General features: G+C 62.6%; 2 protein-coding genes and 1 long non-coding RNA gene across 64 annotated transcripts in view; 2 read left to right on the top strand and 1 right to left on the bottom strand.

Moving 5' to 3' along the window:
- Positions 1-1,768: 1,768 nt before the first annotated feature.
- Positions 1,769-12,813, top strand: ZNF512B (zinc finger protein 512B). 10 transcript variants are annotated; one of them, XM_065523435.2, is made up of 18 exons: positions 1,769-1,904; positions 2,557-2,710; positions 3,689-3,811; positions 4,118-4,260; positions 4,622-4,750; positions 4,844-5,502; positions 5,606-5,832; positions 5,930-6,001; positions 6,104-6,247; positions 6,405-6,529; positions 6,608-6,700; positions 6,878-6,976; positions 7,052-7,222; positions 7,550-7,744; positions 7,977-8,078; positions 8,346-8,408; positions 8,941-9,039; positions 9,403-12,813. In XM_065523435.2, exons 3-18 carry the CDS (start codon positions 3,691-3,693, stop codon positions 9,652-9,654), a joined length of 2,694 nt encoding a protein of 897 aa, XP_065379507.1. In that variant the 5' UTR covers positions 1,769-1,904; positions 2,557-2,710; positions 3,689-3,690; the 3' UTR covers positions 9,655-12,813. The 10 variants fall into 10 exon arrangements, 6 of the variants coding, with proteins under 6 accessions (XP_065379507.1, XP_045220129.1, XP_045220128.1 ...); XM_045364194.3 differs by having other exon boundaries at positions 2,483-2,563; XM_045364193.3 differs by having other exon boundaries at positions 2,483-2,710.
- LOC135965688 (uncharacterized) lies at positions 12,777-19,622 on the bottom strand. 7 transcript variants are annotated; one of them, XR_012419685.1, is made up of 5 exons: positions 19,343-19,622; positions 18,926-19,245; positions 17,512-17,787; positions 16,860-17,200; positions 12,777-15,284 (listed from the first exon to the last, which is right to left on the bottom strand). It is a non-coding gene; the product is annotated as an uncharacterized lncRNA (long non-coding RNA). The 7 variants fall into 7 exon arrangements; XR_012419687.1 differs by having other exon boundaries at positions 12,777-15,281; XR_012419686.1 differs by having other exon boundaries at positions 12,777-15,228.
- The window catches only part of UCKL1 (uridine-cytidine kinase 1 like 1), a 21,844-nt gene continuing 14,791 nt past the window's right edge, over positions 13,110-20,162 (top strand). For 29 of the 47 annotated variants that reach the window (XR_012419674.1, XR_012419680.1, XR_012419670.1 and 26 more), the window contains exon 1: positions 13,110-13,262. Coding sequence is in view for 25 of the 47 variants with exons in the window: in XM_074005744.1 (XP_073861845.1) it covers positions 13,150-13,262 (113 nt within the window). In the remaining 22 variants the exon portion in view is untranslated. Of the gene's footprint in view, positions 13,326-18,585; positions 18,973-20,162 lie in introns of those variants that run through there. The other 18 variants (XR_012419678.1, XM_065523447.1, XM_065523449.1 and 15 more) reach the window with 2 other exon arrangements.

Below are 20,162 nucleotides of genomic sequence, written 5' to 3'. Positions count from 1 at the left end.
CGGCTTGAGCCCAGGAGTTCAAGACCAGACTGGTCGATAGAGAAAGACCTCGTCTCTATGAATACTTTAAAACTTAGCCAGGTGAGGTGGCGCACACCTGTAGTTCCAGCTACTTGGGAGGCTGAGGTGGGAGGACTGCTTGAGCCCAGGTGGTAGAGGCTGCAGTGTGCCAAGATCACACCACTGCATTCCAGCCTGAATGACAGAGCAAGACCCTATCTCAAGAAGAAAAAAAGAAAGGAGAAGAAAGGAGAGAAAGGAGAAGAGGGGAAGGGAGGGGAGGGGGAGAGAGGGGAGGGGAGAAGAGAAAGAAAGAAAGAGAGGAAGAGGCCGGGCGCGGTGGCTCAAGCCTGTAATCCCAGCACTTTGGGAGGCCGAGACGGGCGGATCACGAGGTCAGGAGATCGAGACCATCCTGGCTAACACGGTGAAACCCCGTCTCTACTAAAAAATACAAAAAACTAGCCGGGCGAGGTGGCGGGCGCCTGTAGTCCCAGCTACTCGGGAGGCTGAGGCAGGAGAATGGCGGGAACCCGGGAGGCGGAGCTTGCAGTGAGCTGAGATCCGGCCATTGCACTCCAGCCTGGGCGACAGAGCGAGACTCCCTCTCAAAAAAAAAAAAGAAAGAAAGAAAGAGAGAGAGGAAGGAGAAAGGGAAGGGAGGGAAGGAAGGGAGGAAGAAGAAAGGAAGGGAGGGAGGGAAGAGAAGGAAGGGAAGGAAGGAAGGAGAAAAGGCAGGAAGGGAGGAAGGGAAGGAAAGCAAGAGAAGGAAGGAAGGGAGGAAGGGAGGGAGGGAACAGAAGAGAAGGAAGGAAGGAAAGAAGAAGGAAGGGAGGGAGGGAGGGAAGGAAAGAAGAAGGGAGGGAGGGAAGAGAAGGGAGGGAAGGAAAAAGGAAGGAAGGAGAAAAGGAAGGAAGAGAGGGAAGGGAAGGAAGAGAAGGAAGAGAACGAAGGAAGGAAAGAAAGAAAGAAAAAGAAAGAAGAAAGAAAAAGAGAAAGAAAGACAGACAGACAGACAGACAGACAGACAGGACAGGACTCTCCTGGGGGAGATTCTTGCGGGTCCTGTGCTAGTCCCGTGTGGGGCCTCCTCCGTCCTCTTTAGGAGAGCTACACCTTTCTCTGCCTCATTCAATTCTCAAGTCCTGTGGTGTCAGTGCCCCGTCGCCTCCAGACCACTCAGCCCACACCGGACCCCAGTGCCCCCTGCAGAAGCCCAGGATATGGGGCAGGGAAGGCCCTGGCACTGGTTCAGAACCACTGCCCCCAGAGCTGGGAAAGGTTGACCCAATGGTCAGTGACCCCAGTAAAGCTCCATGGCCTCAAGCCACCAGGCACCGCCAGGGGCCAGTCGCAAAAGTGGTCTCAGGGCCGGCTGGAAAGAGGCTGAATCCTGCTTTGCCGGTGCACGGCCCCCAGGGCCAGAGGTCAGGGACTCGAGCCCAGAGACCACCCTCGCCGCGCGGGCCAGGATGCGGCGGAATCAGGTCGCCTCAATCCGTGCGCGCCGGACTCCGGGCAGTGCCCAGCGCCCCTATCGGGCCTCAGTTTACCCCACTGTCCAAAAAACTCCCCGCGCCCCAGGACGGCAGAACTGGCTACTCCGGACTGCGGGCCCGGCCGACGGGGGCGGAACCGCGGGGGGGGGACCACAGGCCAGCGCCGGGCCCCCTCCCCGCCCCCTCCCCGCCCCCTCCCCGCCGCGGAGCGGCCGCGGGAATAACGCGAGAGTTCGCCCCCTCCCCCCCGCAGTAAAACTGTCAAAGGTGGGAGGGGCGGGAGCGCGCATGTGCGCAGCGCGGCGCGCAGCCTGCGCCGCCCGGACCCACCGCCCCGCGCCCCGCGCCCCGCGCCCCCCACCCCGGCCCGGCTCGGCCCGGCCGCAGCCCCGCTGGGCGCCGCAGGTAAGCGCCCGGCCGTGCCCCAGCCCCGATCTGGCCGCAGCCCCGGCGCCCACCGCGCCCCGGATCTCGACCCCGCGCGCAGGCCGAGGAGGGGGCCGGGCCCGGAGCCCCCCCGCCCCCCGCCGCGCCCGAGCCCCCGCGCCCCGCGCCGGCGCCGTCTTCCTGCCTCCTCCTTCTCCAGAAAAAGTCGCCATTTTGGTTCACTGCCTTCGCCCCCCCACCCCGCGCCCGCGATCGGCCCTGCCCGGCCAGGCCGAGGCCCGCGCCCCGCGCCCGCGCCCGCTCCCGGCCCCAGGTGACAGGTGGGTGGCGAGGCTGGCCCCAGGTGCGCGTCCCTGGCCGCGCTCACCCTCGCGCCAGGCCTGGGCCGGGGTCCCGGGCCGAACGGCCTACGCGGCGGACCCGCTGCTGGCGTCTCCTGCGCGCAGCGCGGCGGAGCCCCCTCTCCCCGCCAGGGCTCGGTGTGCCCGCTGGGCTCGGGAGGGCCGAAGCCCCTTCTCGCCCGGGGCGCCAGTCGCGTCTCTACCTCCCAGGCCGGCCCTGGCCTCAGGTCCCACTACTCTGAATTCTTCTCCCAGGCTTCAGAAAAATTGGGGCCACCGGGGTCGTCAGGTGCTGGGATGACTCATGCGGACCCTGTCTCCTTTCAAAGTTGCAAAGTGAGGACTTCCAGAGAACTTTGTGCCCGGACACTGGCCTCCCCCTTGGCAATGGGCAGTGACTGTCCTGACCTCTGACCTCAGCTCTCTGGCCCTCCTGGACACAGCAGCCCCTTCCCATCCCCTCTGATCTAAGTTAATTAGAAGGTATCAGGAGGGGGCCACCTGCCCACCCAGCCCTCACCCTGCTTCCTGTCCCACCTCTTTCCGTGGCTTTTCCACAGGGCTGAGCCCAGAGTCTCCTCTGCTCCCCAGCTCTCAGGATGGGGTTCCCAGCAGCACAGGACCTCGGGGGGGCCCAGCGTTGGGCAGCAGGGCATTCTCTCTGGCCAGCAGCCTGGGCCTTCACTGCTAGTGCTTCCACTACTTGTTTGGCTGAGGTGGTGGTAATGGGTCTGTGGGCAGGGGACTGAGAGTTCCAGAGAGAGATTGGGGGCGGGTCAGCCTGCCAGGCCCGCAGACAAGTCTGTGAAGAGGGTCGGGGGGATAGCTCAGCCAGAACAGAGACAGAAGCCTGGTGCAGGGCTGGAGTGGGCTGGGGGTCCTCAGTGCCCACCTTGGCTGTTTTCCATCTGTGTCTGGAGAGAAGATTCCAAGGGTACCTGCCTGGGTAGGTTGGCATTGCATCAGGTCTGCATGGGAGGGTACCAGGGCCCCAGTGAGAAGCTGTGCCCCCACTGCTGGGCCCGGGCAGCTTGTGAGCCAGCAGCCATCATCGGAGACATAATTGTCCCCTGGAGGAATGTTGCCAGCCTCCTTCCTCCTGCACAAGGCACCTCTCCCGGGGGCACACCCCTCCCAGCATCACCTCCAGCATCATCTCTGCAGCTATGGGGCTGTGTGTTGGGAAGGGGATCTGGAAGCTGGTGAGGGTCTCAGGACAGGACTAGATCCTTCCAAACTGATGACGCCTCCTGGGTTATCTGGGGAGACCTTGGCTGGCAGCCCCTCCCCTAAGTCAGAACCCCCCATCACTTGCTTTTCCCACGTGAACAAAACCACAGGAGGGCAGGCCCCTCTTCCCTGACCAGCGAGGACCTGCCAAGGGCGGGGCTCCAGGGCAGCCTCACTACGTGTTCTGAGTGGGGCCCGTCAGGCCTCACAGATTGTCTACTTGCTCCGCAGAGATGACGGATCCTTTCTGCGTTGGAGGCCGTCGGCCCCCGGGGTCCAGCAAGAGTGGTCCCGGGAAGGATGGCAGTCGAAAGGAGGTCCGACTTCCAATGCTGCATGATCCACCGAAGATGGGTAAGAGGAGTCAGGGCCAAAGTCAATTCTGGGCATGGTTCTGGGCAGCAAGGGGTAGGAGTGGGCCACGGCCCCGGGCATCCTGTCTCCAGGTACCCAGCTAGGCCCCTTGAGTTCCCAAGGACCTTACCAGGGGAAGGGTTGCCTTGGACATCGCCCAGGGCCCTGGGTTCTTGTCCTCAGCTGGCCACAGCCCCTGCTCCCGGTGCCCTGGTGTTGGGACAGTGGCGCTCACTGTGGGCCTGTGCAGCCCCCAGTGGTAGACAGTGCTACAGCTTCCGAGCCTTGCTGTGTTATGTGCTGCAGGGATGCCGGTGGTCCGTGGTGGACAGACAGTGCCTGGCCAAGCCCCTCTCTGCTTTGACCCAGGAAGTCCAGCCAGCGACAAGACAGAAGGGAAGAAAAAGGGGCGGCCAAAAGCCGAGAACCAGGCCCTCCGAGACATTCCTGTGAGCTCCCTCAGGGCCATGGTGGGGCTCATGCTGGGGTCTCCCTGTCCAGCCACTGCCCTGCCCTGATTTGTCCTCTGCACATCTGGTACCAACTCTGTGCCTCAAGGTGTGGGCACTGGCCTGGCAGGCTTCATGTGGTCTGGCTTTATATCTGGTGTGCCGGGAGATTCTGGGCTCCTAGAGCAGGTCTTGTGCATGGCCCCTGCTGGGTGGCTTGAATTCCCACTGCAGTCCGATGTTGAGGGGCTCATGTGGTGTGTGCACCCTGCAGGCCCAGGGAGGGCTCTGAGTGTGGGGCTCGGGCTGGCAGTGGCCCGGGTGGCTGCGGGTCAGCAGCACCACCTTTCCCCACACCTAGCTCTCCCTGATGAACGACTGGAAGGATGAGTTCAAGGCACACTCGAGGGTGAAGTGTCCAAACTCGGGGTGCTGGCTGGAGTTCCCCAGCATCTACGGGCTCAAGTACCATTACCAGCGGTGCCAAGGGGTAAGGGACTGTGGGTCAGGGAAGAGGAGGCCTTGGGGTGTGTCTGGGCAGAGGCCCTTGGGGCCCTGTCCCACACCCGCCCTCCCTGCCCAGGGTGCCATCTCAGATCGGCTCGCCTTCCCCTGCCCCTTCTGCGAGGCTGCATTCACCTCTAAGACCCAGCTGGAGAAACACCGGATTTGGAACCACATGGACCGACCTCTGCCTGCCTCCAAGCCTGGGCCCATCAGCAGGCCGGTCACCATCAGCCGGCCCGTTGGGGTCAGCAAGCCCATTGGAGTGAGCAAACCTGTCACTATTGGCAAACCCGTGGGTGTCAGCAAACCCATTGGCATCAGCAAGCCAGTCTCTGTTGGCAGACCCATGCCAGTCACCAAGGCCATGCCAGTCACTAGGCCCGTGCCAGTCACCAAACCTGTCACAGTCAGCAGGCCCATGCCAGTCACCAAGGCCATGCCGGTCACTAGGCCTGTGCCAGTCACCAAACCCATCACAGTCACCAAGTCTGTGCCAGTCACCAAACCTGTACCTGTCACCAAACCCATTACGGTCACAAAACTTGTGACAGTTACGAAACCCGTGCCGGTCACCAAGCCAGTGACAGTCAGCAGGCCCATTGTGGTCAGCAAGCCGGTGACAGTCAGCAGGCCCATTGCCATCAGCAGACACACACCGCCCTGCAAAATGGTGCTGCTGACCAAGTCGGAAAACAAAGCACCTCGTGCCACAGGGAGGAACAGTGGTAAGAAAAGGTATGGGGCTCGTTCCAGGCCGGGGTGCTCCTCGGCCATGGCCTGGGGGTAATGGGGCCCAAAGTTAGGCCCTCCTGGCCCTCACCTCACCTGCTCCCTGCAGGGCTGCGGACGGCCTGGACACCTGCCCAATTCCACCCAAGCAGGCCAGGCCAGAGAATGGGGAGTACGGCCCCTCCACCATGGGCCAGAGCTCGGCCTTCCAGCTGAGTGCAGATGCCAGCAGTGGCTCCTTGTCGCCAGGCAGCAGGCCGTCGGGGGGCGTGGAGGCACTGAGGGCTGCAGGCCCTGCGTCCCCGCCTGAGGAGGACCCCGAGCGCACGAAGCACAGTAAGATGAGAGCCCCAGGGGTGGCGGCCGGCACAGGCTCGGCTCCTGACGGTTATTTGACCAGAATCTTGGCCCCCGTTTTCTCTCCCCGAGTCAGGAAGGAAACAGAAAACACCCAAGAAGTTTACAGGGGAGCAGCCATCCATCTCAGGGACCTTTGGGCTCAAAGGTAAGACCCCAGCCCGGTGTGCACTTCCAGGGCTGGGGCTGTCCACTGAGCGGCAGCCCCTGAGCCCACCCCTGCCTCTCTCCACCCCATGTGTGCACACAGGCCTGGTCAAAGCTGAGGACAAGGCCCGAGTTCACCGCTCCAAGAAGCAGGAGGGGCCAGGCCCTGAGGATGCCCGGAAGAAGGTGCCAGCCCCCATCACTGTCAGCAAGGAGGCACCAGCCCCCATGGCCCACCCAGCTCCAGGTAGGGGCTGCCTGGCAGGGGCTCAGGGCAGCTCTAGAACGCGGGTAGATCCCACAGCACAGGGATGGGGGCTGAGTGTGGAGGCTGGATTCTGTGCCTGGTGTCCAGGCCACCCAGGGGTCCCCACAAGCCTTCGAGGCCCCTGCCTTCCCCACAGGTGGCCCTGAAGAGCAGTGGCAGAGGGCCATCCACGAGCGTGGGGAAGCCGTCTGCCCCACCTGCAACGTGGTCACCCGGAAGACGCTCGTGGGGCTCAAGAAGCACATGGAGGTGTGTCAGAAGGTAAGGCAGCTCCCGGAAGGCGCTGGGAGGGAGGTGCCCCGGCCGCAGGCAGGCTTCTCACACCTGCGCCATCTGCAGCTTCAGGATGCACTCAAGTGCCAGCACTGCCGGAAGCAGTTCAAGTCCAAAGCTGGGCTCAACTACCACACCATGGCCGAGCACAGTGCCAAGGTACCGTCGGGCCCCCAGCGCCTGTCCAGCGTGACCTCTGACCTCACACCCCACCTTCACCACAGCTCCCCCAGTTTCTAGCCTCGGATGACGGTGGCCCAACACCTGGGTGGGGCAGGGCCAGGGCAGGGACCTGTGGTGGTGGTGGTGGGTCACCGACGTTCACCCCGTCCCCAGCCCTCTGACGCCGAGGCCTCTGAGGGGGGTGAGCAGGAGGAGCGCGAGCGGCTGCGCAAGGTGCTGAAGCAGATGGGACGGCTACGCTGCCCCCAGGAGGTCAGTGGGGGCCACGGCAGTGTGGGGTGGGGGGGCCCTGCTGGCCACTCACCCACCCTCTGGCCTGACCCCCAGGGTTGCGGGGCTGCCTTCTCCAGCCTCATGGGCTACCAGTACCACCAGCGGCGCTGTGGGAAGCCGCCCTGCGAGGTGGACAGCCCCTCCTTCCCCTGCACCCACTGTGGCAAGACATACCGATCCAAGGCCGGCCACGACTACCACGTGCGCTCGGAGCACACGGCCCCTGTGAGTGGCTCTCCGTTCTGTGGCATCCGTTCCGTGGCACCATGCTTGCTCCTGTTTGCCGTGTGTGTTCTGTGTGCCTCGGGTACCAACCGTATTTGTCCATGTGCCGCCTAACGCATGTGTTTCCCACCCCTCTCTGTGAGAGGCGGGTGTCCTGGTGGGCGGGAGGGTGAAACCTCCCTGTTCCCTCGGGTTGCCTGCGTCAGCCGTGTCCCCAGCACACTACGAGGCCTGTGGGTCCACCGGCCTTGGGGTGGCCTCACTGTGCGCCGACCTGCCTCTTGCTCCTGCGGCTCACTCTAGCCTCCATGCCTTCCTGCCCTTCAGCCCCCTGAGGAGCCCACAGACAAGTCCCCCGAGGCTGAGGACCTGCTGGGTGTGGAGCGGACCCCAAGCGGGCGTGTCCGCCGCACGTCGGCCCAGGTGGCGGTGTTCCACCTGCAGGAGATAGCAGAGGACGAGCTGGCCCGCGACTGGACCAAGCGGCGCATGAAGGATGACCTCGTGCCCGAGACCGCACGGGTGAGCTGCCCACCCAGTATTGTGGACAGCGCTGTGGCCTCTGGGCGGGACATGCCTTGGCCTGAGCCTTGGGACAGCCGCCCCGTGACCTGGGCCACCCGTTGCCCCCGCCATCTGTGGCGAGTGTTGCCTGCTGCCGTGGCGAGTGTTGCCTGCTGCCAAGGCGAGTGTTCTTAGAGCAGCTGGGGTGTCTCCTGGCCTCAGGCTCACCCTGGTGCTGTCGAATTCACAGCTCAACTACACTCGGCCAGGGCTCCCCACGCTGAACCCCCAGCTGCTAGAGGCATGGAAGAATGAAGTGAAGGAGAAAGGCCACGTCAACTGTCCCAATGATGTGAGCAGAGGCCGCCGGGTGGGGGCGTGGGGACCCACACAGGGACAGAGCCCAGGTGTGGCCCTCAGAGCAGGAGTGGAGGCTGAGAGCTTTCAGGAGGTGCCCAGACCACCCCAGGCCTTGCATGCCCAGCCTGCCCGATTCCCAGGACTCACACCCCCTCACTTGTCCCAAAGAGGTCTCAGAGATCCCCTGGGGTAGGGCAGGGGTGTATCTTGGTGTGGGGTGCCCACCAGCGGCCCTCGCCCACGGCTGCCTCCCCTGCAGTGCTGTGAAGCCATCTACTCCAGTGTGTCCGGACTCAAGGCTCATCTTGCCAGCTGCAGCAAGGTCAGTTCTGGGGCCCGCCCCATGGCCAAGTGCTGCGCTCAGAGATCCCAGCTCACCCCACCTGGGCCTCCCACAAAATAGTGTGGGACCCTGCCCTGCCCCCCACTTGTTCTATGTGGCCTCCTCTTCCACGAACCCAGAGACTGGCTGGAGGCTGATGGCCAGCCTAGGACACCTCCCTCACCCCTAACCCCAGCTGCAAGCCAATGAGTCCTAGTCCTGTCCTCGGAGTTCTGTGTCCATGTAGGCATGAGTGGGCACCCCGACCCAGGCAGATGGCACACTGGCTTAGAATAAGGGATGCTTAGCAAAGGTCTGCAACTCTTCCCCTGGGCACCTGCCTCTCCCTACCCTTCCTCTCCCCACCACCCCTGCAGCCCCGGCAACCCAGTCACCCCCAGCACCGTCCAGCACAGATAGCCACAGCTTTCCTTTGGCCACCCCTGACTTTGACCCTTTAGCCATGAGTAAGGGCTTAGGACAGATCTGGGTCCTCCAAGGGCTGAGGCACTGGCCTGTCTGTGCATTGCAGGGGGCCCACCTGGCGGGGAAGTACCACTGCCTGCTGTGTCCGAAGGAGTTCAGCTCTGAGAGTGGCGTCAAATACCACATCCTCAAGACCCATGCAGAGGTGCAAGGGCCATCACTAGGGCCTGTGGCTGGGGGCTAGCCCAGGAGGGGACGGGGCTGGGGTTGGGCACCCCTTGTGGGTGGAGAGATCAGTGGCCCATGGAGTGTGCCTGGGACAGCAGCCAATGTGGAGAAATCTGGTAGTTTCTCCTCAAAGTCGGGTCTGGCTTCCCTGGGAGAACTGGGAGGCTTGCACCCTGAGCTGGAGCTGCCCTGAGGGTGTCCGCCTGTCCAGCCCCCAGCAGCCTTGCCCTGGGTGCTTGCCTAGTCCTGAAGGCAGACAGGTCTTCAGCTCTCAGGCGACACCTGGCTCAGGTGCTCAGCATCCAGTCCTAGGCCTTCATCAGCGCTTTTCTCTCCCCAGAACTGGTTCCGAACATCAGCAGACCCACCTCCCAAACACAGGAGCCAGGACTCATTGGTGCCCAAGAAGGAAAAGAAAAAAAATCTGGCAGGTGGGAAGAAGCGGGGCCGAAAGCCCAAGGAGCGGCCCCCAGAGGAGCCTGTGGCCAAGCTGCCCCCACGCCGGGACGACTGGCCTCTAGGATGCAAAGACAAGGGGGCCCGGGGCTCCACTGGCCGGAAGGTGGGAGCCAGCAAGGCGCCTGAAAAGTGAGCTTGGCGGGTGGGGCCTGGCCCCCATGCAGCTGCCACACCGCCCTCTGTTCAAGGCAGGGCTAGCTCCGGGACCTCTGTCCTACAGTTCTCCATCCCCCACCCCCACCTCTTCATCTGTCCAGTGGGGGCAGCCAGCCACGCTCCCTTCCCTGAAGGTGGCCCTTCCCCTGTTAAGGCTGCCACAGGGCACACCTGGGTTGGGGCTCCCCAAGGTGTGTCCAGCAGAAGTGCAATAGCCGGGAGGGTTGCCCCTCCCCATGGGAATGTGTCTGGGGTCTTGGTGCCACAGGGGCTGCAGTGCAGAGCAGGCAGATGGCCTTTGGCCTCCGGGCTCTGCTTCCTCAGGCCCTGCCGGGTCCCCACCCTGGCTCCCTCAAGGCTCAGGCATCCCTGGTGACCTGTGGTTCTGGGCTGGTGAGGGCACCTGAGCGACTGGCAGCCGGCAGCCACCATCCTGGCCTCACCTCCACCCAACACTGGAACTCCAGCACCCCCAGCTACCTCCCAGGACAGACCCCCGTCTGACCACTGCCATGCTGACCCGACAGGCTCCTGCCTGCCCTTGGCCACCCACTTGGTCCCCCTGCTTCTGTTTTCTACCTCTCCAGGGCTGCCCCCTACCCCACCCCTGCCGCTCCTCTGTCAGTGTGATCCCTGCTGTGCTCAGGCCCTGCCCCACAGGCCTGTCTGTGCTCCCAGCTTGGGGTAAGGGAGGGTTTTGCTTCTTGCACCTACAGGGCAGCAGGAGCTTGATGCCCTTCAACACAGCTGCCAGCCCTGGGGGTGTGGGGCCCCTGGAGTATGCTCTCCCTCCAGTGTTCAGCCTTCTGGCACTGCAGGCCTAGGTTGGAGCAGCCTCATGGAGTAGGGATGGACTAGTTTGGGCTCTGGGGTCTTCCTGGGGCCCACGGACATGTGGGGCAGGAAGCTGGGCAGAGCTGGCCTGGCTCTGAGTGGCCACTGGGGGAAAGGCAGCCTTCTGTCTGCCAATCTGGGTAGGCCCAGTGGCCGAGCTCTCATGGGAGCCCCCTCCCCACTTTTTTTTAACCGGCCCCCATTGTTTCTGGTCGTGTGGACTGATATGGGAACTGAAGGCCAGCCAGGGGAGGGGTCGGCCAAAGTCACGCAGGCTGATGGCAGCTCCAGAGCTGTCTTTGCCCCCTTTGTGCCCCGGGGGACGGCTGGGTCTACAGGCTGGGCAGGGGTCAGGCAGGGAGTCCAGGGTGCCTGGAAGAGGGGGCCACAGCCTGTGGCTGCCTCCCTGGGGTCCTGCCTTCCAACCACGGCGTTGCAAGGAGGACGAGGCTCTGAGGGGGCAGCTTTGGAGGGAGGCCGTTTTCCAGGGTGGGTGGGAGTGGGCTGAGGGCTCATCCCCACTGACCCTGGACGATGTGAATTTTGATGTTTGCCCGTGTGCGTGTGTCTCCTGGGTGTAGTGGATGCCAGTCTTGTTGCTGTGACAAGTAACAACCTTTTTTTTAAATTGTTTTTTATACAAAAACTCACAATCTGACATTTGGTGCTAAGGGTTTCCTGGTGCAGACGGTGGGCCTGGGGGTTGGGCTGGGCCAGGGCGTGGGTCTCTGGGGTTTGGGTCCCTTGCTGCTCAGGGAGGCAGTACTGACTGGGCACTGCCTCTGCCCCCAGCACCCACCCTCACCCATCCCCCAGGGAGAAGGGTCCCCACTGGGCTCGGCCTGCAGTAGTAGGGAGACAAGTTCCAGGAGCACTTTGGGGACTGGGGTTGCAGTACACTTCCTGTCTCTGGCTTTATCCTTGGGCCAGAAGGCTCTGACCCTCAGCAACCCTTGCCAGATGTGCTAGGGAGGGGGTGTGGAGACCTGGACTCCCCCACCCACGCACACCTCGGCCTGATGAGAGGATGGAGGCTTGGGCAGAGATGGGCGTGACCCAGCGTCAGAGGGTCCGGGGAGGCTCTCCCTCCTGTGTCCCAGAGCTTCACTGGTGCAGCCGGTGGTGCTGGAGGTGGAGGGTGGGGTCTGACAGCTTCTGCTGGGGCAGCCTCGGGAGGCGAGGGGAGCAGGCACTGGGCAGGGGCCTAGGTGCACTTTGTCCTTGCCACCAATGGCGGGAGGAGGGTGGACCTGAACACCTCTGCAGGGTGTCGTGCGCCTGCCCCAGCCTCTCAGGTACTTGGCCCTTGGGGAGGAGAGAAGAGGGTCTGGTTTTTGCTAGGGGTGAGTTTCTGGGACACTCCCAAAGCCCACAGATAATCCCTGGTGTGGGAAGAGGAGTCCTGGATACCTTGATGCTTAGCACTTTAACCCCCTTTGTCTTTAAGGTAGGCGTGGGGGCTACTGTCAGAAGTGGCTGTTGGGTCTGACCCCTCCTTTCTTCCCTCCCTCTCCCACATGCTGGTCTGCAGAGCACTCCTCCCAAGGGGTAGGGCCCTGGGTGGAGCTCAGCAGGGTCTGCCCACTCCCTACGCTGGCCCACATAGGCCTCCAGGAGCCCTCAGTGAGAGGGACCAGCATAGCAGACCCCCAGAGTGTGGTGGGCGCCGGCCCTGCCCGGGACCCAGTCGGGGCCCTTTCTGCAGCTCTACCTCTGGCTCAGCGCACGCCCCCTGCCCTAAGAACAGGAAAGGGCCCGGAAAGGCTGACTCACCGGGCCGACACTCACGAAAATGGGATGCACTTTATTTGCTGGTGCAAAGGCAGGTGAGGGTGCCTCCTGTGTGACCGTTGACCCTCCTGCCTGGTGGCCCTGAAGGGAAGGAGCCAGTGAGCCTGACCCCGGGAGGGGCCGCCCCCACGTGCCCTGTTTGGCGGGCCCCAGGCGGCTCCCCCAGGCCGGGGTCTGGGGCCCCAGGCTCTCCCCTGCCTCGCGGCCGCGCGTCCTGTGCTTTGGGTTTCTTGGTTTGGGTTTTTTAATGCCAGTTCTCAGTACATAAGTGCATTTTGAAAGAGGTTCCAGCTATCACTTGTAACCATATATATATACATATATATTCTATCTACAAAGTGTTTATTTGCGAGATGTTTCGACGGTGAGTTCGGGCCCCGCCCGCCTTGTGACCATCTGTCCCCGGTCCTCGTCCCCGCCCCGCGCCCTGGTCCCGAATGGCGTGCGGACGGGCCATCACTGTATGTATTAAAATGACTGTATCAAATAAATGTTTATTGATTTTTTTCCAGGGTTTTTGTGCGACTGAGTTTGTGGTGAAACGCAGGGGGCGGGGCCCTCCGGGCACGTGGTGGCGGCGGTAGAACTACGGGTCCCGCGTGCCCTCCGCGCGGCCTTGTGGGTCTCGTAGTCCGGGACGCGCGGCCTTGTGGGGCTCGTAGTCCGCGACGCGCGGCCTTGTGGGGCTCGTAGTCCGCGACGCGCGGCCTTGTGGGGCTCGTAGTGCGCGACGCGCGGCCTTGTGGGGCTCGTAGTCCGCGGTGGGCGGGAGAGGGAACCACCAGCTCCCGGCGGCCCACGCGCGCCGCCCGGCCCAGCCCGGCCCGCGGAGAGGCCTCCGAGCGCAATGGCTGCGCCCCCGGCCCGCGCGGACGCCGACCCCTCGCCCACGTCGCCACTTACGGCCCGAGACCCGCCAGGCCGGCAGGCTGAGAAAAACGAGACCGCGTGCGAGGACCGGTAGGCGTGGGCGCCGCCTTCACTTCACTGGCGAGCAGGAAACGGGCCGCAGCCCTGGCCGAGGTGGGAGGGTGGTCAGTGCCCGCCGCGAGCCCAACTTCCCCACTCCCGGAGGCCAGGCGGCGGCGCCCCGTTCTCCCACGTGCCGGGCGGAACCCTGCGGGCTTGAAGCGGCCGGGAGGACGGACCTGACCCAAGACAGCAGGCTTCTCGGGGCCCGGGGAAGGAGGCCGGCTGCGCACCCCCAGCGTTGACCTTGGTCTCTGCCGCCAGTGGGTGGGGCCCTCGGCCTTGAGCACCCAGCGGGCCGTGTGCCTGCTCGACTGTGCGAGTTGCTCAGTGTTGTCGGCTCGGGGTGTGGCCCGGCCCGACCCGCGAGGCCAGGGGTCGGGATTTGGGGGTGCGGCGGCGCACGGTGCCTTCTGATTGCCCCTCACGCGCGGGGCACCTTCGAGGCTCTGCTGGGGCTTTGCAAGAGCATGAGGTGGGGAAGTTGCGGGGGTGCAGCGGGAGGAGCCACCCCACCCGAGCCCTGCGCGGCGCCTTTGCGGCCGTGGCCGTCAGGGGGCGGTGGCCACGCAGTGCCCGGGGCTGCAGGAGGGCGCTCTGGGCGCTGCCCCTCCCTTCCCGTCTGAAGTGTCCCTTGGGGAGCCGAGGGGTCCCCATGGAAGGGATTGTTCCTACTCAGGCGCCTCTTGCCTGGGTTCAGGTTGTGACTCTGGTCAGAAACGCTGTGAGCCAGGACTTCCTCAGAGATGGGCTGCGCGGGGGGCCGCCGGGGGAAAGGTGTCCCGGCACAGGGTCGCTCTTCTCCAGGAGCTGCTGGGCGGAAAGAGCTTTCCCGTGGTCCTGTGTCCTTTCAGTCCCTACCCTCCCAGTGGGCACTGACTGGGAGCTTTGCATGGCTGGAGTCTAATAGGACCTGAGTCTGTCTTCTGTTGATTCCAAAGAGGCTTTGTTTTGTTTGTTTGTTTTGTTTTGAGACGGAGTCTCACTCTGTCGCCCAGGCTGGAGTGCAGGGGCTGGATCTCGGCTCCCTGCAACCCCCCCTCCCGGGTTCAAGCAATTCTCCTGCCTCAGCCTCCCAAGTAGCTGGAATTACAGGTGTGCGCCACCACGCCCAGCTAATTTTTTTGTATTTTTAGTAGACAGGTATTTTGTCATGTTGTCCAGGCTGGTCTCGAACTCCTGACTTCAAGTGATCTGCCTGCCTCAGCCTCCGTGGGATTACAGGCATGAACCACCGTGCCCGGCCACCAAAGAGGCGTTGATTTAACCCAAGGTGGGGCAGGCCAATGCTAGACAAGCACTGAGGGCTCTTGATAAAGGCATTCCCAGATAACACAGGTTGGTGGCAGCAGCCATCTGGGCCTGCCCTGTGCACAGACAGTGGGCTGGGCACAGTGGTCCTCGCGGTGTCTGAGGAGGCAGAGACTGCTGTTATCTTTGTTTGGTGTGGTTACCAAGGGACAGGAGGGAAGCTGCAGGCAGTGAGGATAGATTGCGGCACCCTTCTCCAGGGGCCCCGGTCTGCCCTGGAACTGCCTCTTGTCTTAGGCAAATTTCTTGCACTTTGTGTCTTGATGCTTGTACCATTGCGGACTTCCTCTGCCCCAGCCTAGGGCTTTTCTCACTGTTCCCCGAGTGTGTCCCCCAGCATTCCTGCGTCTGCCCCTCTACAACCTCTGGTGCTGCCCTTGGTGTTCCAGAGCAGGCTCCAGCTTGGAGGTCTGTGCACAGGTGGAGGTCTGTCCCCAGGGCTGGGGCTCCTCCAGCACCATTCCAGTTCCGCCTGCCGTGTCATCCCAGCAGTCAGTCTGTCCGTCTCGCCCGTTGTTTACTGTCTGCTTGTCACTCGTGACTCTGTCCCGGGCACCTGCCCGAGAGCTGGCCCATGCTGGTGCAGGAACAGGTCCTTTGTGGTGTTAGCAGTGACTCCTGGCTGTGGTTGAGATGGAGTCTGGAGCTGTGGAAGTGGGGAGCAGAGGGAGGCTGCCCATGACCTGTGCAGAGCAGGTCCTGCTGAGGGAAGGTTTCCAGAGTGGTGGCGTGGGCCAGTGCAAGTCCCCAACCCCCCAGTGCCCCTCCCGCCTGAGAAAGCTGCCCCAATGACTCTTCCAGAGTCAGTCCGGCACAGGGGTCAGGCCAGCGTTGGCTCCTGTGGGCTAGCTCCTCCCTGCTCCCTCCTCCCTCCAGCCTCTTTTTAGTTATCCCGCAAACTTCCCTTAAACCTGACCTGTCGGCGGGGCGCGGTGGCTCAAGCCTGTAATCCCAGCACTTTGGGAAGCTGAGACGGGCCGATCACGAGGTCAGGAGATCGAGACCATCCTGGCTAACACGGTGAAACCCCGTCTCTACTTAAAAAAATACAAAAAACTAGCCGGGCGAGGCTGGGGAGGCTGAGGCAGGAGAATGGCGTAAACCCGGGAGGCGGAGCTTGCAGTGAGCTGAGCTCGCACCACTGCACTCCAGCCTGGGTGACAGAGCGAGACTCCGTCTCAAAAAACAAAAAACAAACAAAAAAACCTGACCTGTCAGGAGGCGCCGTGCTTCAGGCACCCAACAGGAAGGTCCGTGGGCAGTGGTGACCCCAGGGGTGGTAGAACAGGCCTGAACCACAGCAAGGGAGTACCTGAGCCTTTCTTTCTCCCTCTGTGCTCTCTCCTGCGGCTGTTTCCTCAGCGTTGGTTTCCATGCCCCGCGCTCCCTGCTGCTGGATGTTTGCTTCTAGTTTCCTTCACATTGTGGATAGTTGGTGAGGGGCAGCCCTGCCTCCAGTCTCCACACATGCCTGGGCTTCTTTCTTTCTTTCTTTCCTTTCTTTTTTGGAGACGGAGTCCCAGGCTGGAGTGCAGTGGTGCCATCTCAGCTCACTGCAACCTCTACCTCCCGGGTTCAAGCAACTCTCCTGCCTCAGCTTCCCGAGTAGCTGGGACTACAGGCGACTGCCACCACGACCGGCTAACTTTTTGTATTTTTAGTAGAGACGGGGTTTCACCGTGTTAGCCAGGATGGTCTCGATCTCCTGACCTCGTGATCGGCCAGCCTCGGCCTCCCAAAGTGCTGGGACTACAGGTGTGAGCCACTGCACCTGGCCCATTTTTTGTATTTTTAGTAGAGATGGGGTTTCACCATGTTGGCCAGGCTGGTCTTGAACTCCTGACCTCAGGTGATCTGCCCACCTCAGCCTCTCAAAGTGCTGGGATTACAGGCGTGAACCACCGTGCCCGGCTGCCTGTGCTTATTTCTTTTTTTTTTTTTTTTTTTTTTTTGAGAGGGAGTTTTGCTCTCGTCCAGGCTGGAGAGCAGTGGCGCAATCTTGGCTCACAGCAACCTCTGCCTCTCGGGTTCAAGCGATTCTCCTGCCTCAGCCTCCTGAGTAGCTGGGATTACAGGTATGTGCCACCATGCCCAGCTAATTTTTGTATTTTTAGTAGAGACCCGGTTTCTCCATGTTGGTCAGGCTGGTCTTGAACTCCCTACCTCAGGTGATCCACCCGCCTTGGCCTCCCAAAGTGCTGGGATTCCAGGCGTGAGCCCCGCGCCCGGCCGCCTGTGCTTGTTTCTTTACGATGACGACACTCATGGGGCCCTTACCACTGATGAGGCGTCTGCCTTGGTCTTTGTGAGCTGGTGCTGGGATTCCAGGCGTGAGCCCTGCGCCCGGCCGCCTGTGCTTGTTTCTTTACGATGACGACACTTATGGTGCCCTTATCACCGATGAGGCGTCTGCCTTGGTCTTTGTGAGCCGGCCCACCTGTAATGCACCTGCTGTTGTCCTTGGGGAGGAAACTGAGGCAAGCCATGGCTCCGTGGAGGGGTCTGAGCCACACTCGACTGTGCTGTGGCCCAGAGTAGGATGGCTGAAGGTGAGGGAGGGGCAAGAGGTGCCCAGAAGTGGCTAAGGCAGCCTCCAGCACCACTGGCCTCAGCCTCACCTGCAAGGAGGAAACCTTAGGCAGAAGGTACCCTGGGCAGTGCTTACCCCAACGCGGTGTCAGCACCTGTGGGTGGCGTGGGAATGGGAGTTCTCCGGACCCGCCCAGCTCAGCAAGTCAGAACCTGGGAGGAACACCAGTGAATGGGACCAGGGCAGGCCACCCCTCCCCGCTGGGAGCGGCCCCTTCCTGCCGTGGGCTGCTGTGGCCGAGAGCAGCCTCCTGGAGGGGCATGTTGGGGACCACGTGGTCTGCAGCGAGGCAGCGTGATTCCAGGGTGGGGCCTGGTGGTTCCATTCACAGCTGCATACCTGGGCTCGTGCGTCCCTGGCCTGGCCAGCATAGTGTTGGCTTCCACGGGTCTCTTGGCCAGCTGGGGCAACCAGAGCATGCCCATGCCAGGTAGACCAACCTGAGTCCACTCTGCTGTTCAGACAGCCCAGCCAGTGACACGGCTCCCAGGAGCCCAGGCTCCGCGCCCCTGCTCAGGACAGCCTCTGCCTCCCCCGACCCTGGGCTGTCTCCTGCCCACTTCCCAGATGAGGGGTGTAGCCGCCTCCGGGGAGCAGAATGAGGAGAGGAAGCACCTGTGGACAGACAGATGGGCCAGTCCTGCCTCTGAGGCAGCTCCCAGGAGTGTGACCTCCGTGTGGAGTCTTCCCTTTTCCCTGAGCTCCTGGCAGCCCCTGCCTCAGTACTAGAAGCTCCAAGAGAAACCCATGGTAGGAGGAGGCTGACTCCCATGGTGACCTGTCCGCCCCGGGAGAGCTTAGGGCTGCCAGGACCTCTCTGTGCACATCCTTGACAAACTGCTGAGGGTGGGGCGGAACCCCCGTTTCTGTGGGCTCTCGGAGAGGTGACTGTGTCCGCTGTGCTCTGCTGAGCCCTGGGTGGTGAGCCCTGGGTGGTTGCAGGTCCCTGCAGGATCCCCCGTGAGTGGGGGCAGGGCAGGGCAGTTATTTTCAGATGGTGCCAGGGGGTGGAGTTTCAGATTTGTTTACGCCTGTCGGAAGCACTTTGGGGCTAGGGATGGGGTGCCCAGCTCAGCACTGACGTTCGGGACATCTGGCCAAGAGGCGCCTCAGATTTCCCTGTCCTGCTGTCGGGGGTTCACTCTGTAGCCCCAGGCAGGCCAGGGGACTGTAGCTTTTTCCAGGGGATCCAGGAGGGGTGCAGGCACATGGGGCAGGGTGGTCCTCCGCAAGCCTGCGGCCCTAGGCTGGCCGAATGTGCCAGCGCACACACAGGAGGGGGCAGTTCACACCAAGGGCTGGCCCGAGGATTGTCAGGGCCACACCAGGCAAAGCCAGCGCTATTAATATCAGGCACACACAAGCCCCCAGCTGGGTGATCCTCTTATGCCTGTGGCCTTGGCCTCTGAGGACGGCAGTGCGTGCTGTGCCCTCAGTACGGTAGGGGCTCCAAGGGCCTCCTAGCTGCTGAGTCTCTGCTGACACTTGGCAGGCAGCTTCTACCAGCCAAGGGTCTCACCCCCAGCCCCCGGCTCTGCACCCACTGTGCTGCCCATAGGAGTAGTCCTGCCCATGGACGGGCAGTTCAGGTGGCCGGAACTCCTGAGCTGCCTTAGGGGACTGCCGTGGGTCTGAGGTGGTGATGCCCCCCACGGCTGCCTGCGCCTGAGCCCCCACGCATCCACCCCTGGGGCCACTCGCTGTTCAGGAGCACCCACCCGTGTCCTCGACCATGAGCAGCCCCCCGTCTTACCCTGGCATCAGGATCTCAGGGTGCCGGGCCCTTGGAGCAGAAGGCAGGTGAGTCTCGGCCGGAGGTCGCTGCTGCGAGGGGCGCCCACTTGTGCTGTGTGGTCCTGGCCACTCAGGCCTGTGTTTGGTGCACGTCTGTGGGTGTCAGGAATCAAACAGGCTGGCAGGTGCTCTCGGGCACCGCGCAGAGCCCATGGCCGAAGGCGCCGTTCTGCCTGGGGCCATTGGTCTGGGCACGTCTCTTCTTGTGTTGGTTACGGCTCGGAACCCTCTGGGCTGGAATTAACCTTTGTTGTTGTGGCCAGAAGCACTCTTGTCCATCTGTTCACGGGCAATGAGGTTTGTTGCGTAACTTTCTCCTCTCTTTTTGTTTATTTTTAATATTCTAAAGTTTTCTTTGTGGAGACGGGGGTCTCACCATGTTGCCCAGGCTGGTCGTGAACTGCCGACCTCAAGCAGTCCTCCTCCTGCAGCCTCCAAAGGGCTGTTCCAGGCATGAGCCACCACACCCGGCCAACTTTCCTCTGTCAAGGGGTGCTGCTTGTGAAAAGTGGGGGGAGGCTTTGTCCTTGACTCTCAGAGACAGACCAGCTTTGGAGAAGGTAGTGGGGCTGGGCTTGGTGCAGACTCAGCCTGACACCGTCACAGGCCTGCGGTGAGGCGGGTTCCTGGCACATCATCCTGGCCTGCTTCTGACTGTTCCACTGCATGGCACGGCTCCCAGCAGAAGGGCCAGCGCGTGCCTCGGGAGGGATCTGTGGTTACTTCAGCAGGATGAGGAGGAGCCACAAATGGGGGGTTGGGAGGCTCCTGCTGGAGAGGCCTGAGCACCAGGAGACTTCCAGTGGGGAGCTGACAGGGTGCCAGCCCAGCCTCCGCCGTCTGGTGTCTGCCCCTCAAGTTCGTCCCAGCTCTGTGCATTAGTGGGCTCACCCTTGGCGTGCAGGGTACGCGGAGGAAGTGCAGGCAGCCGCACGCGCGGTGCTGGGAGCTTTGCTGGGGAGCCTCTGCAAGTTAGATTGTGTCAGAGCTTCCTCTCTGAGGTTGAAGACCGTGGGTGATTCCCACGGATGCTGGGGTTAGGCGTAGAGGGGAGGGGCTGCCTGGATTTCTTCTCTGCCCACCACGGCGTCCATGGCCATCAGAGCGTTTCTATCTGCCGGGCCTAAGCTGGTCTGCCGCACTGTCCCCAGCTGTGGGCATCCGTCACCACCTGCTGGGGGGGTGGCCCCGGGGGT

This window comes from Macaca fascicularis, chromosome 10 (assembly GCF_037993035.2).
Source record: "Macaca fascicularis isolate 582-1 chromosome 10, T2T-MFA8v1.1".
Taxonomy (NCBI): domain Eukaryota; kingdom Metazoa; phylum Chordata; class Mammalia; order Primates; family Cercopithecidae; genus Macaca; species Macaca fascicularis.
The sequence above is the reverse complement of the archived record's forward strand: the minus strand, read 5'-3'. Positions and strand labels throughout refer to the sequence as shown.

Coding starts and splice junctions, on each gene's coding strand:
- ZNF512B (XM_045364192.2), top strand. CDS start 3,691: ATGACGGATCCTTTCTGCGTTGGAGGCCGTCGGCCCCCGGGGTCCAGC. Junction 4,751..4,843: donor ATTACCAGCGGTGCCAAGGG/GTAAGGGACTGT, acceptor CTCCCTGCCCAG/GGTGCCATCTCAGATCGGCT. Junction 8,079..8,345: donor ACGTCAACTGTCCCAATGAT/GTGAGCAGAGGC, acceptor CCTCCCCTGCAG/TGCTGTGAAGCCATCTACTC.